At 43.8% G+C, this 12,623-nt stretch overlaps 1 protein-coding gene across 1 annotated transcript; it reads right to left on the bottom strand.

The window, feature by feature from the left end:
• Nucleotides 1-1,974: 1,974 nt before the first annotated feature.
• Nucleotides 1,975-12,094, bottom strand: GLOD5 (glyoxalase domain containing 5). Its single transcript, XM_012738102.3, has 4 exons — nt 11,983-12,094; nt 6,888-7,025; nt 3,443-3,598; nt 1,975-2,325 (listed from the first exon to the last, which is right to left on the bottom strand). The coding sequence occupies exons 1-4, from the start codon at nt 12,043-12,045 to the stop codon at nt 2,200-2,202; spliced, it is 483 nt and encodes a 160-aa protein (XP_012593556.1). The 5' UTR covers nt 12,046-12,094; the 3' UTR covers nt 1,975-2,199.
• Nucleotides 12,095-12,623: the final 529 nt, after the last annotated feature.

Genomic DNA, 12,623 nt, shown 5'->3' with positions numbered 1-12,623 from the left:
ACATGTTCCTTCTTCCATAACTCATTCACTCAGGAATTCATTTACTTCCCTTTCCTTCTTGCTTGATTCATTTGCCTGTGCCTCCTCTTGTTTCAGAATTGTAAATGTCCTCGGGTCTCTTCTCTAGCTGACATTTTCTCTCTTGTTGAACTCATCCAGTCTCTACCTTCAAAACATCTCCAGAATCTAACCGCTTTTTAAAATCACCTCCCCTGCCCCCACAGTCATGTGGCCTCCTCCTCACAGGTTGCCTGCTTCTGCCAGAGGGAGCCTGTTAAATCATGAGTCAGATCATGTCCCTCTGATCACACCCTCCTATAGCTCCCCCTTACTTGCCAAAGCCAAAGCCCTCAGCCTGGCCCACGAAGCCCCACCCAATCTATACCCTTTACTTCCTCACAGTCCTCCTCGCTGTTCCTCACACACAACAGGCATGTTTATGCCTCAGGGCCTTTGTACCTGCTGATCTCTGCCTGGTGTGCTCTTCCTCCAGCTAGCTCTGTGGCTCACTGCCTCACCTATTCAGCTCTGGGTGCTTTCTTGTTTTTTTGTTTGTTTGTTTGTTTGTTTTTGAGACAGTCTGGCTTTGTTGCCCAGGCTAGAGTGAGTGCCATGGCGTCAGCCTAGCTCACAGCAACCTCAAACTCCTGGGCTCAAGCAATCCTGCTGCCTCAGCCTCCCAAGTAGCTGGGACTACAGGCATGCGCCACCATGCCCGGCTAATTTTTTCTGTATATATTAGTTGGCCAATTAATTTCTTTCTATTTATAGTAGAGATGGGGTCTTGCTTTTGCTCAGGCTGGTTTTGAACTCCTGACCTTGAGCAATCCGCCTGGCTTGGCCTCCCAAAGTGCTAGGATTACAGGCGTGAGCCACTGCGCCCAGCCTGGGCGCTTTCTTGGACCATCTCATTAGACAGTGGAAACTGCCCCAGCAATTTTTATCTGCATTCCGTCTTTTCCATGCTTTCTTTTTCTCCAAAGCACTTATCAGCCTCTAACATAGTTAATATTTTACTTACTTAATTTTATTGATTTTCTGTTTTCCACTAGAATAGCGACTCCACAAATAGAGATGTACTTATCTCTTCTTTTCAATGCTGTCTCTCCAGTGCCAGGAACAGGAGCCTAGCTCATAATAGGTGCTCAACATACATTTTTTTAGTTGATTGAATGAGTGAATGGTGTGGTGGTAGTGGGAGGGGACAGAAGAAACTTGACCTTGTTCCACCTACTCTGTCAAGAGCTGAGCCTCTGTAATCCTAGCACTCTGGGAGGCTGAGGCGGGCGGATTGCTCGAGGTCAGGAGTTCGAAACCAGCCTGAGCAAGAGCGAGACCCCGTTTCTACTGTAAATAGAAAGAAATTAATTGGCCAACTAATATATATATATAAAAAAATTAGCCGGGCATGGTGGCGCATGCCTGTAGTCCCAGCTACTCGGGAGGCTGAGGCAGCAGGATTGCTTGAGCCCAGGAGTCTGAGGTTGCTGTGAGCTAGGCTGACGCCACGGCACTCACTCTAGCCTGGGCAACAAGCGAGACTCTGTCTCAAAAAAAAAAAAAAAAAAAAAGAGCTGAGCCTCACTTGGGATGAGTCTGGACCTACCAGATCCAAAGGCAAAAAGAGCTAAATACCCTGGAAGTAAGACCAGAGAAAGCTCTCCAGGAGGAGATAGTATCATCTGGGGCTGGTCCTGGAGGGTACAATGGGAGTCACAGAGATACTGGTGTTCAGTGAGGCCCAGGGATGGAGGAAACAGCAGGCAGCAGCTGGAGGAGTTGGCAGGTTAGAAAAGGACGAAGAAGGATTGAGTTCACCGGCAAGTGAAGGAGGACCTTGAATCCTGAGGGGACAACACTGGATTTGGTCCTCGGAGATGTCCATACCCTGGCCATGGACCTCCAAACAGCTTAGAGAATTCACACCCTAAACACACACCCATGCATAGCACTGAGACAATAATAATGAAGTGCTTACATTAATCGAAGGGCTATTCATTTATTGGGGCAGCTGGGATAAAGGGCATGCAGACATATAGCTGTGGTCTCAAACCTGCCTTGGGTCACACATCCCCAGTAGGATGTGTGAAGTGCCTAAATCCTTAGTGTTCAGAGGTCTCTGGGTGTGGGCAAGGGTTTACAGGAAGGAAGGGAGAGGGCAACATCCTGGGGAACAGAATAGAGGAGGGCCAGCCTCGATCATGATGACATGTAGTTGGATACCTCAATCAGATTTCTGTCAGGGTCCCAGAAGTAGATGGACATAATAGGCCCTTTTGCTCCCGTTCTGGGGACTGGACCCTCCTCAATGGGGACATCACAAGCCTGAAGTGGGAGGAAAAGACAAAAGTCATTTGTCATAGTTCATGTGTGACACCAAAATTTAATTCCTTATAGTGGCCTAGAAGACCTTAGAGCACCCCTGTATCTTTCTTACCTCATCTCCTACCATCTTCCCCTCTCACTGTGTTCCAGCCACTTATCAGTTGTGTGGCCTTGAGCAGAGTACCTAACTGGCCCATACCTCAGTTTCCTCATCTGTAAAATGGGGAGGATAATAATACCTAGTATTATCTATTAAATAGTTAGTGGCAGAGTCAGAATTCAAACCCAGGCAGTCTGGGCTAAAATCCATACTGGTTTTATTTTTGTTTTTTGAGACAAAGTCTCACTCTGTTGCCTGGGCTAGAGTGCTGTGGTGTCAGCCTTGCTCACAGCAACCTCAAACTCCTGGGCTCAAGTGATCTTCTTGCCTCAGCCTTCCAGAGTGCTAGGATTACAGGCATGCGCCACCACGCCTGGCCCAAAGTCCATACTCTTAACTCCTGTGCTTTACACATTTTATGTCTAAGCCAGTCTTTTTTACTGTTATTTCCCAAAGAGGGAGACCAGGTTATTTGCACAAAATATATTCAAGAACTTGATCTGTTTTCTACAAAAGGGGAATCAATGCTTCCTTCCTTTAAGTGAGATCATTTTAAGTGATAACAACAAATCAAAAAATTATTCCCTCTTTAATCCTTTTGCATTCCTTCTGATTAGACCAAGAAGAAAGTCTATGATGGATGCCGAAACAAGTCTTTTTTTTTTTTTTTTTTTTTTGAGACATTGTCTCACTCTGTTGCTCTGGCTAGAGTGCTCATAGCTCACTTCAACCTCAAATTCCTGAGCTCAAGCAATCCTCCTGCCTTAGCATCCCAGAGTGCTAGGATTACAGGTGTCAGCCACCATGCCTGGCCGGTTTTTATAGTTTAAATACATTTGTTTACATGAAAAAATGATACCAATCAAAATAATGAGTAAATAATTGTGTGTGGGGATTATCTAGATGTGATGAAACCTGTGACGTCTGAAGTTTGAGGAAGACCTCCCTGGATAATGCTTCTGCTTTCACTGCATCTGCAGCAGCTTTCTCAACAAAAAGAACAGAAATCCCACTCACCTTGAGGTGCTGGATCATTTGCTCCAAAGGCACCTCCGTGATCAGACATATGTCCAGGGAGCCAGGAACTGTGTGAGCGGCTTTTGGTTCAAATTCCTTTCCCACCTCATGGAGGTTAAATTTCTGGTCTCCAAAACACAGTGCTTTTCGGTTGTCCTAGAAATAAACCTCCCGAATGAATGTGAGCTAAAGCCTCCCTACCTACCACAAGGTTTTAAAAAAAGAACAGGGCCTTACCCCACCTAAGTCTCATTCTGTGAAGGCAATTGCTTTTAACGTATATGTGTATCTTTCTCCTCAAAATTATTTTCATATCTCCAAATAATATGTTTCTACCACCCATGGCAGAGGAGGCAATTTACCCACCCAATATACATTTCTCCCCTTTTTCTTATAAACACAACCCAAATTTCAGTGGGGTCAACTGTGTGCCCAGCTTTAAAAATCCACATTTCCCAGCATCCCTTGTTGGGTGGCCGTGTAAGGGAGGCTGAGTTAGCGGGATTGGACAATGAGATGCAGGCAGAGGTGTGGGTGGGGCTTTGGGAACTCTCCCTCCCCCACTGAGTGGGCACTTTTTGCCCATTCACTTCCTCCTTCCTAGCCATCCCCATACCCTGACTGCCTACCTCTGGATTGGTTGTTCAATGAGAGAGAAAGAAAACTCTGTCTTATTTAACCCACTGTGCATTGTTTTCTCCTATGTGCCTCCAAACACAACCCCTAACTAATGCACCACTATTTCTTGATTTAACAACTTTAGATGTTTTCTATCATCTCTCTGCTATGGTAAATGAGAATTTAGCTCATCTATATTACTACCTCTTCCAATAAAATTCTATCATCATTTTTAGTTCTTCTTTTGGCTCCTGTACAATGTTTTTATTTTTATTTTTTTTGAGACAGATTCTCTCTGTCTCCCTGGGTAGAGTGCAGTGGCATCATCATAGCTCACAGCATCTCAAATTCCTGGGCTCAAGTGAACCTCCTGCCTCAGCCTCCTGAGTAGCTGGGACTACAGGCACATGCCACCACACCCAGCTTATTTTTCTATTTTTGGTTGAGACGGATCTCGCTATTGCTCAGGCTGGTCTTAAACTCCTGACCTCAGGAGATCCTCCCGCCTCAGCCCCCCAGAGTGCTAGGATTACAGGTGTGAGCCACTGTGCCCAGCCCTTGTATAGTTTTTAAATAACCCACTTGTTTGTTTTTTGGTAGATGAACCACAAATTGTATCTCATGGCCCTGCCATCCTCTTCATGGAGCCTCCCTCTCCTGCACCTCTCAATGTTTGCCATTTCTTTTATACTTGTTCTATCTCTTTCTTTTATATTGCCATGGTTGATACCACATCTATTCAATCAGAAAAACAACTTTATTTCACTTTTACTCTTGAATGATAGTATGGCTCAGTATACTATTCTAGGTTGCTGGTTATCCTCCTATAGCTTCATTGTCTTCCCTGAATCTGATGTTGCTGATAAAAAGTCTGATGTTAATCTGCTCTTCATTCTTTTGTCAGTGATGTAGCCACCTTCCACTCCTGCAGCTTTAAGGATTTTTCTTGACCATACATGTTCTGAAATTTCACTCCAATGTGTCTAGGTGTGGGGAGTTGAGGCATTACATGCCTCATTATCATCACTGGCCCATGCAGGGCCTGTCATTGTCTTTTTATGCATCTGTTCTTTTCCTCTCCATTCCCATCTCCACCTTAGGCAACAAGTACAATGTATTTTATTTTTATTTTTTTATTTTTACCTCTGTAAGGACTCAATGATTTCCCAATCACAAAGTGTTTGATGTGCATCTTTTGGCTTTCATAAATTATTGTAAAAAGTGTGTTATTGTTTTATGTGTTTTATAATAATAAATGGTACCATGCTGTAGACCTGATTCTGTTTCTTCATTTTTCACTCAGCATGATTTTTTAAAGACCTATCCATGTTGCTGTGTATACATCTAGTCTGATGTTGCATAATACTATTTTTCTGTATAGTAGTATTCCATGTTAGTTTTAGAATTTTTATACTATTTGCTATTCCACAGGCCCTTTCTCCCATGTAAGTACTAGCCAGGTCTGACCCTACTTAGCTTCCAAGACCAGATGAGATCAGGCATGTTCAGGGTGATATGGCCATAGACTATAGGCCCTTTCTATTTAACATATATATATGTGTGTGTGTGTGTGTGTGTGTGTGTGTGTACTTAATTTTTAAAGAGTAGTTTTAGGTTCACAACAAAATTGAGCAAAATGTACAGAGATTTCCCATATACCTCTTGTCCCTTAGTTAACACTTTTGAAGTTGTTCCAAATTCTCAAGGATAGTATTCATTCTCTGGAAGCCTCCTTTTTTCCTTAGATCTGTCTTTCCTAGGATCTTTCTTTCTCCTGTTCCAAACTGGACTGATTGTCCTCTAGGTACCTTTCTGGGGTCTTCCTCTTGAGATCCACTTTGTCCTGACTTCCATGTCTTCCTTATTCCCTGATTAATTGCTCATTTAGATGTAGAATACCCTCAAGTAATTTTTGAAGTAAGTGGGCAAATTTTCTGAGACTTTTTATGTCTGAGAATACTTTATTCTACACTTACCTTTGATTAATAGTTTGGTTAGATATAGAAAAATAGGTTGAAAATTTTCCCTTCAGAAATTTGAAGGTGTCCTTCTATTGTCTTTTTGGTCTCTGGTGTGACTCTTGAGAAATCTGATATTTGTATGTTTTTTTTCCTTTGTAGATGAACTACTTTTTTTTTTTTTTTTTTTTTTTTTTTGAGACAGAGTCTCGCTTTGTTGCCCAGGCTAGAGTGAGTGCCATGGCGTCAGCCTAGCTCACAGCAACCTCAAACTCCTGGGCTCGAGCGATCCTTCTGCCTCAGCCTCCCGAGTAGCTGGGACTACAGGCATGCGCCACCATGCCCGGCTAATTTTTTATATATATATATATCAGTTGGCCAATTAATTTATTTCTATTTATAGTAGAGACGGGGTCTCGCTCTTGCTCAGGCTGGTTTTGAACTCCTGACCTTGAGCAATCCGCCCGCCTCGGCCTCCCAAGAGCTAGGATTACAGGCGTGAGCCACCGCGCCCGGCCGAACTACTTTTTAATTTCTATGAAAGCTCTTAGGATCTACTTTTTCAGTTTGACATTCTGTAATTTCATAAGGATATATCTAAGTGTCAATGTGCTGGATACTTAGTTAACCCTTTCCATATAAAGACTGCAAAGTTCCCTTGCATTATTTCTATGGTAATTTTCTCCCTTCCTGTTTCTCCATTCTCTCTCTGAAAGTCTCACTTTTCAGAGTTTCGAATCTCCTTCATTGATCCTTTCATCTTTTCTTTGAGGTTTCCTGTGTTTTTGTTTTAGGAGTTAAGTTATATTGTAAAGTGTTACATTCAAGTTTTAGTCCACCTGCAATTTGGCATTTGGGGAAGCGGTTACCTTGAAAGTTGTGACCTCCATGCCCAGGATCTTGGAATAAAACATGGTGGTGTCTTTAATGCTCTTTACTGTCATCACGATGTGGTCAAGTCTATGGATGAGACAGGGGGGAGGTTTCTGACTGCTGTACCTCCATAACTTAAAATTAAAAAAAGGTTAGAAGAGACAACATTGCCACTGGTCATTCATATGTTTCCTTCTCCTCCCCCACTCCAGGCCCTCCCCAATTACTATACTTCCTCCTCACTCCCATTTTGATGGCAGGTCCTGAGAGAAACTTTGGTAGAGCTTTATTGCCTGTGTGTGGATTCACAAGAGTCCACGTGTCTGCCATGACCGCTCTCCACTGTTCTCTTGTTCTCTTTCTCCTTCCATAGGGATGGGGTGAAGATTAGGGAATGGAGAGCAAGACCAAACCCTCCCTTGTTTTCCCCAGACTGGAATTTGTCTCTTTTCCAAGAAATGACAAGACTCAGAAGAGGCCCAACCCTGTGAGTACAAGCCCTGCAGCTTTGGACACAGAGGACAGGATAAGAAGAGAGCGTCTCAGATGAAATAAATCTTTCTGGGCCTGTGTGTTTACAGATCCACCTTTTTTTTTTTTTTTTTTTTTGAGACAGAGTCTCACTCTGTTGTCTGGGCTAGAGTGCCATGGCGTCAGCCTAGCTCACAGCAACCTCAAACTCCTGGGCTCAAGCAATCCTTCTGCCTCAGCCTCCCAAGTAGCTGGGACTACAGGCATGCGCCACCATGCTCGGCTAATTTTTTCTATATATTTTTAGTTGGCCAATTAATTTATTTCTATTTATAGTAGAGATGGGGTATTGCTCTTGCTCAGGCTGGTCTCGAACTCCTGACTTTGAGCGATCCTCCCACCTTGGCCTCCCAGAGTGCTAGGATTACAGTCATGAGCCACCGTGCCTGGTCCTATAGATCCACCTTGACACTCAGTGGGAGGACGCAATTCTCTGGCTCTTCCACTCCCTCTCCCCTGGGCACACTTCCCACTAGATCTTTGACTTGCATTCTTTAGTAATTTGAATGTTTAAATTACATCTGCTACAGGATTATAAGGTGCTATGGTCTGGCACTATAGGTAATAGAATATGGTGGTTAAAAGAATAGATTCTAGAGCCAGACTGACATTTAATTAATCTCTCTGTGCCTTGGTTTCCCCTTCTATAAAATGGGCATGATTTTATACATATCCTATAGGATTGTTGTGAAGATTTAAAAACATGGTTGTATTTTTATGTCTTAGAACAATGCCTGACACATATCGAGTGCTATAAAAGGGATGATGCTACTGCTGATGCTGTGGTCATCTTGTCAAAATTCACACTCCTTATCATGACCCCCAATCTCTACAGCCTCATCCATCTTCTCTTTTTTATTAATTTTTTTATTTGCACACATTTTAAAGACTCAAGTGGTTCTATAGATTAATAATATTTGTTAGGAAGAATAGCAATCCCCTGTTGGGCTCCGTCCATCAAAGACAACTACTTATAACTCTTTTAGCTACTTTTTCTTTTTGGCACTTGGCTCTGCATTTCTAAATAAAATGCTAGTATTTTGTAATTCTTGATCCCTCAATTGTGAGCAGTATCTACTGACTTCCTCTAGGATGAGCATTTAATTCCCATTCTTTCCCCTTTCCACAGCACACATACAAACTCTTACCATCCTCCTACCCTTCCTGTATGCTTACATCATAATTTTGTTTGGTTCAATAATCAATGTTTATCTTATTTTGATTATATAGTGATATTGAGAACTGATCCAGGTAGTAAACCTAGACTACTTTTTTTTCCTATACAACTTTTGGTTTTCCATGGGAATAACTTTTTTTTAAATTTCAGCATATTGTGGGGGTACAAATGATAAGGTTACATATATTGCCCATGCTTCCCTCCCCCCTCGAGTCAGAGCTTCAAGCGTGACCATCCCCCAGTTGCACATCTCACTCATTATGTATGTATATACCCATCCCCGCCTCCCCCCTCCCACCTGCCCGACACCCGATAAATGTTATTCCTATATGTCCACTTAGGTGTTGATCCGTTAATACCAATTTGCTGGTGAGTACATGTGGCGCTTGTTTTTCCATTCTTGAGATACATCACTTAGTAGAATGGGTTCCAGCTCTATCCAGGAAAATACAAGAGGTGCTATATCACCATTGTTTCTTTTTTTTTTTTTTTTTTTTGAGACAGAGTCTCACTTTGTTGCCCAGGCTAGAGTGAGTGCTGTGGCGTCAGCCTAGCTCACAGCAACCTCAAACTCCTGGGCTCAAGCAATCCTCCTGTCTCAGCCTCCCGAGTAGCTGGGACTACAGGCATGCGCCACCATGCCCAGCTAATTTTTTTTTGTATATATTTTTAGTTGGCCAATTAATTTCTTTCCCTTTATAGTAGAGACGGGGTCTCGCTCTTGCTCAGGCTGGTTTCGAACTCCTGACCTTGAGCAATCCGCCCGCCTCGGCCTCCCAGAGAGTTAGGATTACAGGCATGAGCCACCACGCCCGGCCACCATTGTTTCTTAAAGCTGAATAGTATTCCATGGTATACATATACCACATTTTATTAATCCACTCATGTATTGATGGGCTCTTGGGCTGTTTCCACAACTTTACAATTGTGAATTGTGCTGCTATAAACATTCGAGTCCATCATCCATTTGCTCTCAAACTCCAACCCACACTGTCCTTTTGCCTGTTCCCCATAGGGGCCATCCCTGTACCTTTAGTGTCAGGGCCTTTGTAGATGCTAATACCTGTCTCCCTGACTAGAATGTAAGATTCATAAGAGTAGGGACTTCTCTCTGTTTTGTTCCCTACTGTTTCCCAAACAACTAGTTCAATAATATCTGTTCAATAAATGAATATCTACGACAACAATTAGGTACAGTGCTTAACACAGTCTGACTGATGTTCTGTTTGATTTGATTTGCTTCAATTTGATTGGATTCCATTCCATTCTATTCTACCTTATGCTATTTTATTCTTTTCTATTCCACCACATTTAATTCCATTCAAACTAGTACATGTTGAACAATTGATTCCACTGAGCCCCAGCTAAAAAAAACTGTGCAGTTCTATTTTCATGAGTGGAGGAGGCATTAGCAAAGTTGCTGACTTCTGCTGTCTTCATGGATACACAGGATCCACATGGACACAGAAGCAGTAGAATGAGAAAATGGCTGACATTTGGGCTCCATTAAAAATAAAGTCATATGTTAAAAAAATCTTATTAGTCTGTAATAGCATTCTTGGTATTGATAATTTATATTTTTTCTCTTAATTTCTTGAGAGAAAACAGACATTGCTAATATTTTATGAATCTGTTTGAAGTACTAGCTTTTGACATTGTTGACTTTCTCTAGTGTATGTTTGCTTTCTATTTCACTGGTTTCTGCTCTTATAATTTCCTTCCTTCTATTTACTTAGGGTTCAATTTGCTGTTCTTTTTCCAGCTTCCTGATAGGGAAGCTTAGGTCGTTGATTTTCAGCTTTTCTGATGTATGCATTTAGAGCTATAGATTTCCTCTAAGAACTGTTTTAGCCACATTTCCCCCATTTTTATAGTCTATTGGAAATAAATTCAACCTATTCCTCCCATTATTCAATGCTCTTCCAGCTCAGATTCATTTCCTAGATTTTGCTTTGCCAACTCAGAGCTCCATCCTTGCAAATTCAAGGATGAGCAGGGATGGCTCTCTTACGGAACAGGAAAAAGGCCAGTCCAAGAGCAAGTGAGGGAAGAGAGGGAGGGGAAGGCAGGGGCCATATCCTGCAGGGCCTTGGAGGTGAGGTTAAGGAGCCTGCTTTATAAAACGATGATCAAGACACAGTAATTGGCCCAGCGCAATGGCTCACGCTTGTAATCCTAGCACTCTGGGAGGTTGAGGCGAGAGGATCGCTCGAGGTCAGGAGTTCGAGACCAGCCTGAACAAGAGAGAGAGAGAGACCCCCATCTCTACTAAAAATAGAAAGAAATTAGCCAGACAACTAAAAATATATAGAAAAAATTAGCCAGGCACGGTGGCGCATGCCTGTAGTCCCAGCTACTTGGGAGGCTGAGGCAGGAGGATTGCTTGAGCCCAGGAGTTTGAGGTTGCTGTGAGCTAGGCTGATGCCATTGCACTCTAGCCTGGGCAACAGAGCGAGACTCTGTCTCAAAAAAAAAAAAAAAAAAAAGACACAGTAATCATATAAGGCTTACTGCGTGTCAAGCCCTGTTTTAAGCACTATACAAAATATAATCCATTTTGGCCAGGTGTGATAGATCACACCTATAATTCCAGTCATTTGGGAGGCTGAAGTGAGGGAGTATCACTTGAGGCCAGGAGTTCAAGACCAGCCTGGGCAACATAGCCAGACCCTGTCTCTAAAAAAAATTTAAAAATTAGCTGGTGGCATGCACCTGTAGCCCCAGGTACTTGGGAGGCTAAGGCGGGAGCATAATTTGAGCCCAGGAGTTTGAGGTTGCAGTGAGCTATGATTGCACCACTGCACTCCAGCCTGGGCAACCGAGCAAGACCCTGTCTGTTTTATTTCTCGCAGCAACCCTATAAAATCAATATATTCATAGTGTCCAGAACATGATGTCTCTCTCCTTAGGGAAAGATTCTGTTTTCCTACAGAGTCCTCTTCAAGGTTCTCTTCAGGCTGCCAGGGACCCCTGAATTCTGGCAAACCTCAAGGTCAGTGCTGTGTTTCCTGGCCCCTTGCCCCAAGGTCCTATCATGACAGCCTTGGGGACACCCTCTGTGAGCCACTGTTGTATCTGTCCACCTGTCCCTGGCTGAACTGGCTCCCCCTGAGCCACCGGAGTGAGTAGCCAACCCTCGGCCCAGGCACACCCCTATAGACATGTTGGCTGGGCTCTCCATGGGTTAGAGCAGGGCCTTTCCATGTGCCTCTGCTGCCCTCTGCTTGTTTTTGAAAGAGTAAGAGAGAGAGGAAGACAAGGAAATGGAGGTCAGCGCACCAGGGGAACCCACAGAGAAGGGAAACAAGTTACCAGGCTCTGATGGGAGGATCCCCAGCCTTGGTGCCAACACCAGTGCTCCAAGCCCCCAGGGGCTACCTCACCTGTTTCTCTGAAGTCCTGCCCCACATCCTGACTAGCAGCCTGGAGGACAGAAGGCACAGCATGGCAGGGAAGGTGCCCTTGTCCTGGGGCCTCCAGACAACCCTTTGGCTCAGTGCCTGGAGATCAAGGGGCAGGAATAGGAGGGCACAGGCTAAGGACTGTGGGTGTGTGGGTGGTGACAGAGGTAGGTGGTGCAAGTACAAGGACTCTGACTTGAAACTCAAGGTCTTGAAAGTAAAAGTTTAGGGTAGATGTGTGTGAGGAGTTTCTTTCCTCCTCCTCCTCCTCTTCTTTTTTTGAGAGAGTCTTACTCTGTTGCCCAGGCTAGAGTGCTGTGGTATCAGCCTAGCTCACAGCAACCACCCCACCTCCACCTCCTCCTCCCCCTCCTCCTCCTCCTCCTTCTCCTTCTTTTTTTTGAGACAGATTCTTACTCTGTTGCCCAGGCTACAGTACTGTGGTATCAACCTAACTCACAGCAACCTCAAACTCCTGGGCTCAACTCCTGCCTCAGCCTTCCGAGTAGCTAGGACTATAGTCATGCACCACCATGCCCGGCTAAGTTTTCTATTAATATTTTTTGTAGCGATGGGGTCTTGCTCTTGTTCAGGCTGGTCTCAAACTCCTGGCCTCAAGCAGT

The sequence above is a fragment of the Microcebus murinus genome, chromosome X, assembly GCF_040939455.1.
Source record: "Microcebus murinus isolate Inina chromosome X, M.murinus_Inina_mat1.0, whole genome shotgun sequence".
NCBI lineage: Eukaryota > Metazoa > Chordata > Mammalia > Primates > Cheirogaleidae > Microcebus > Microcebus murinus.
This window is presented reverse-complemented; position numbering and strand designations above follow the sequence as displayed.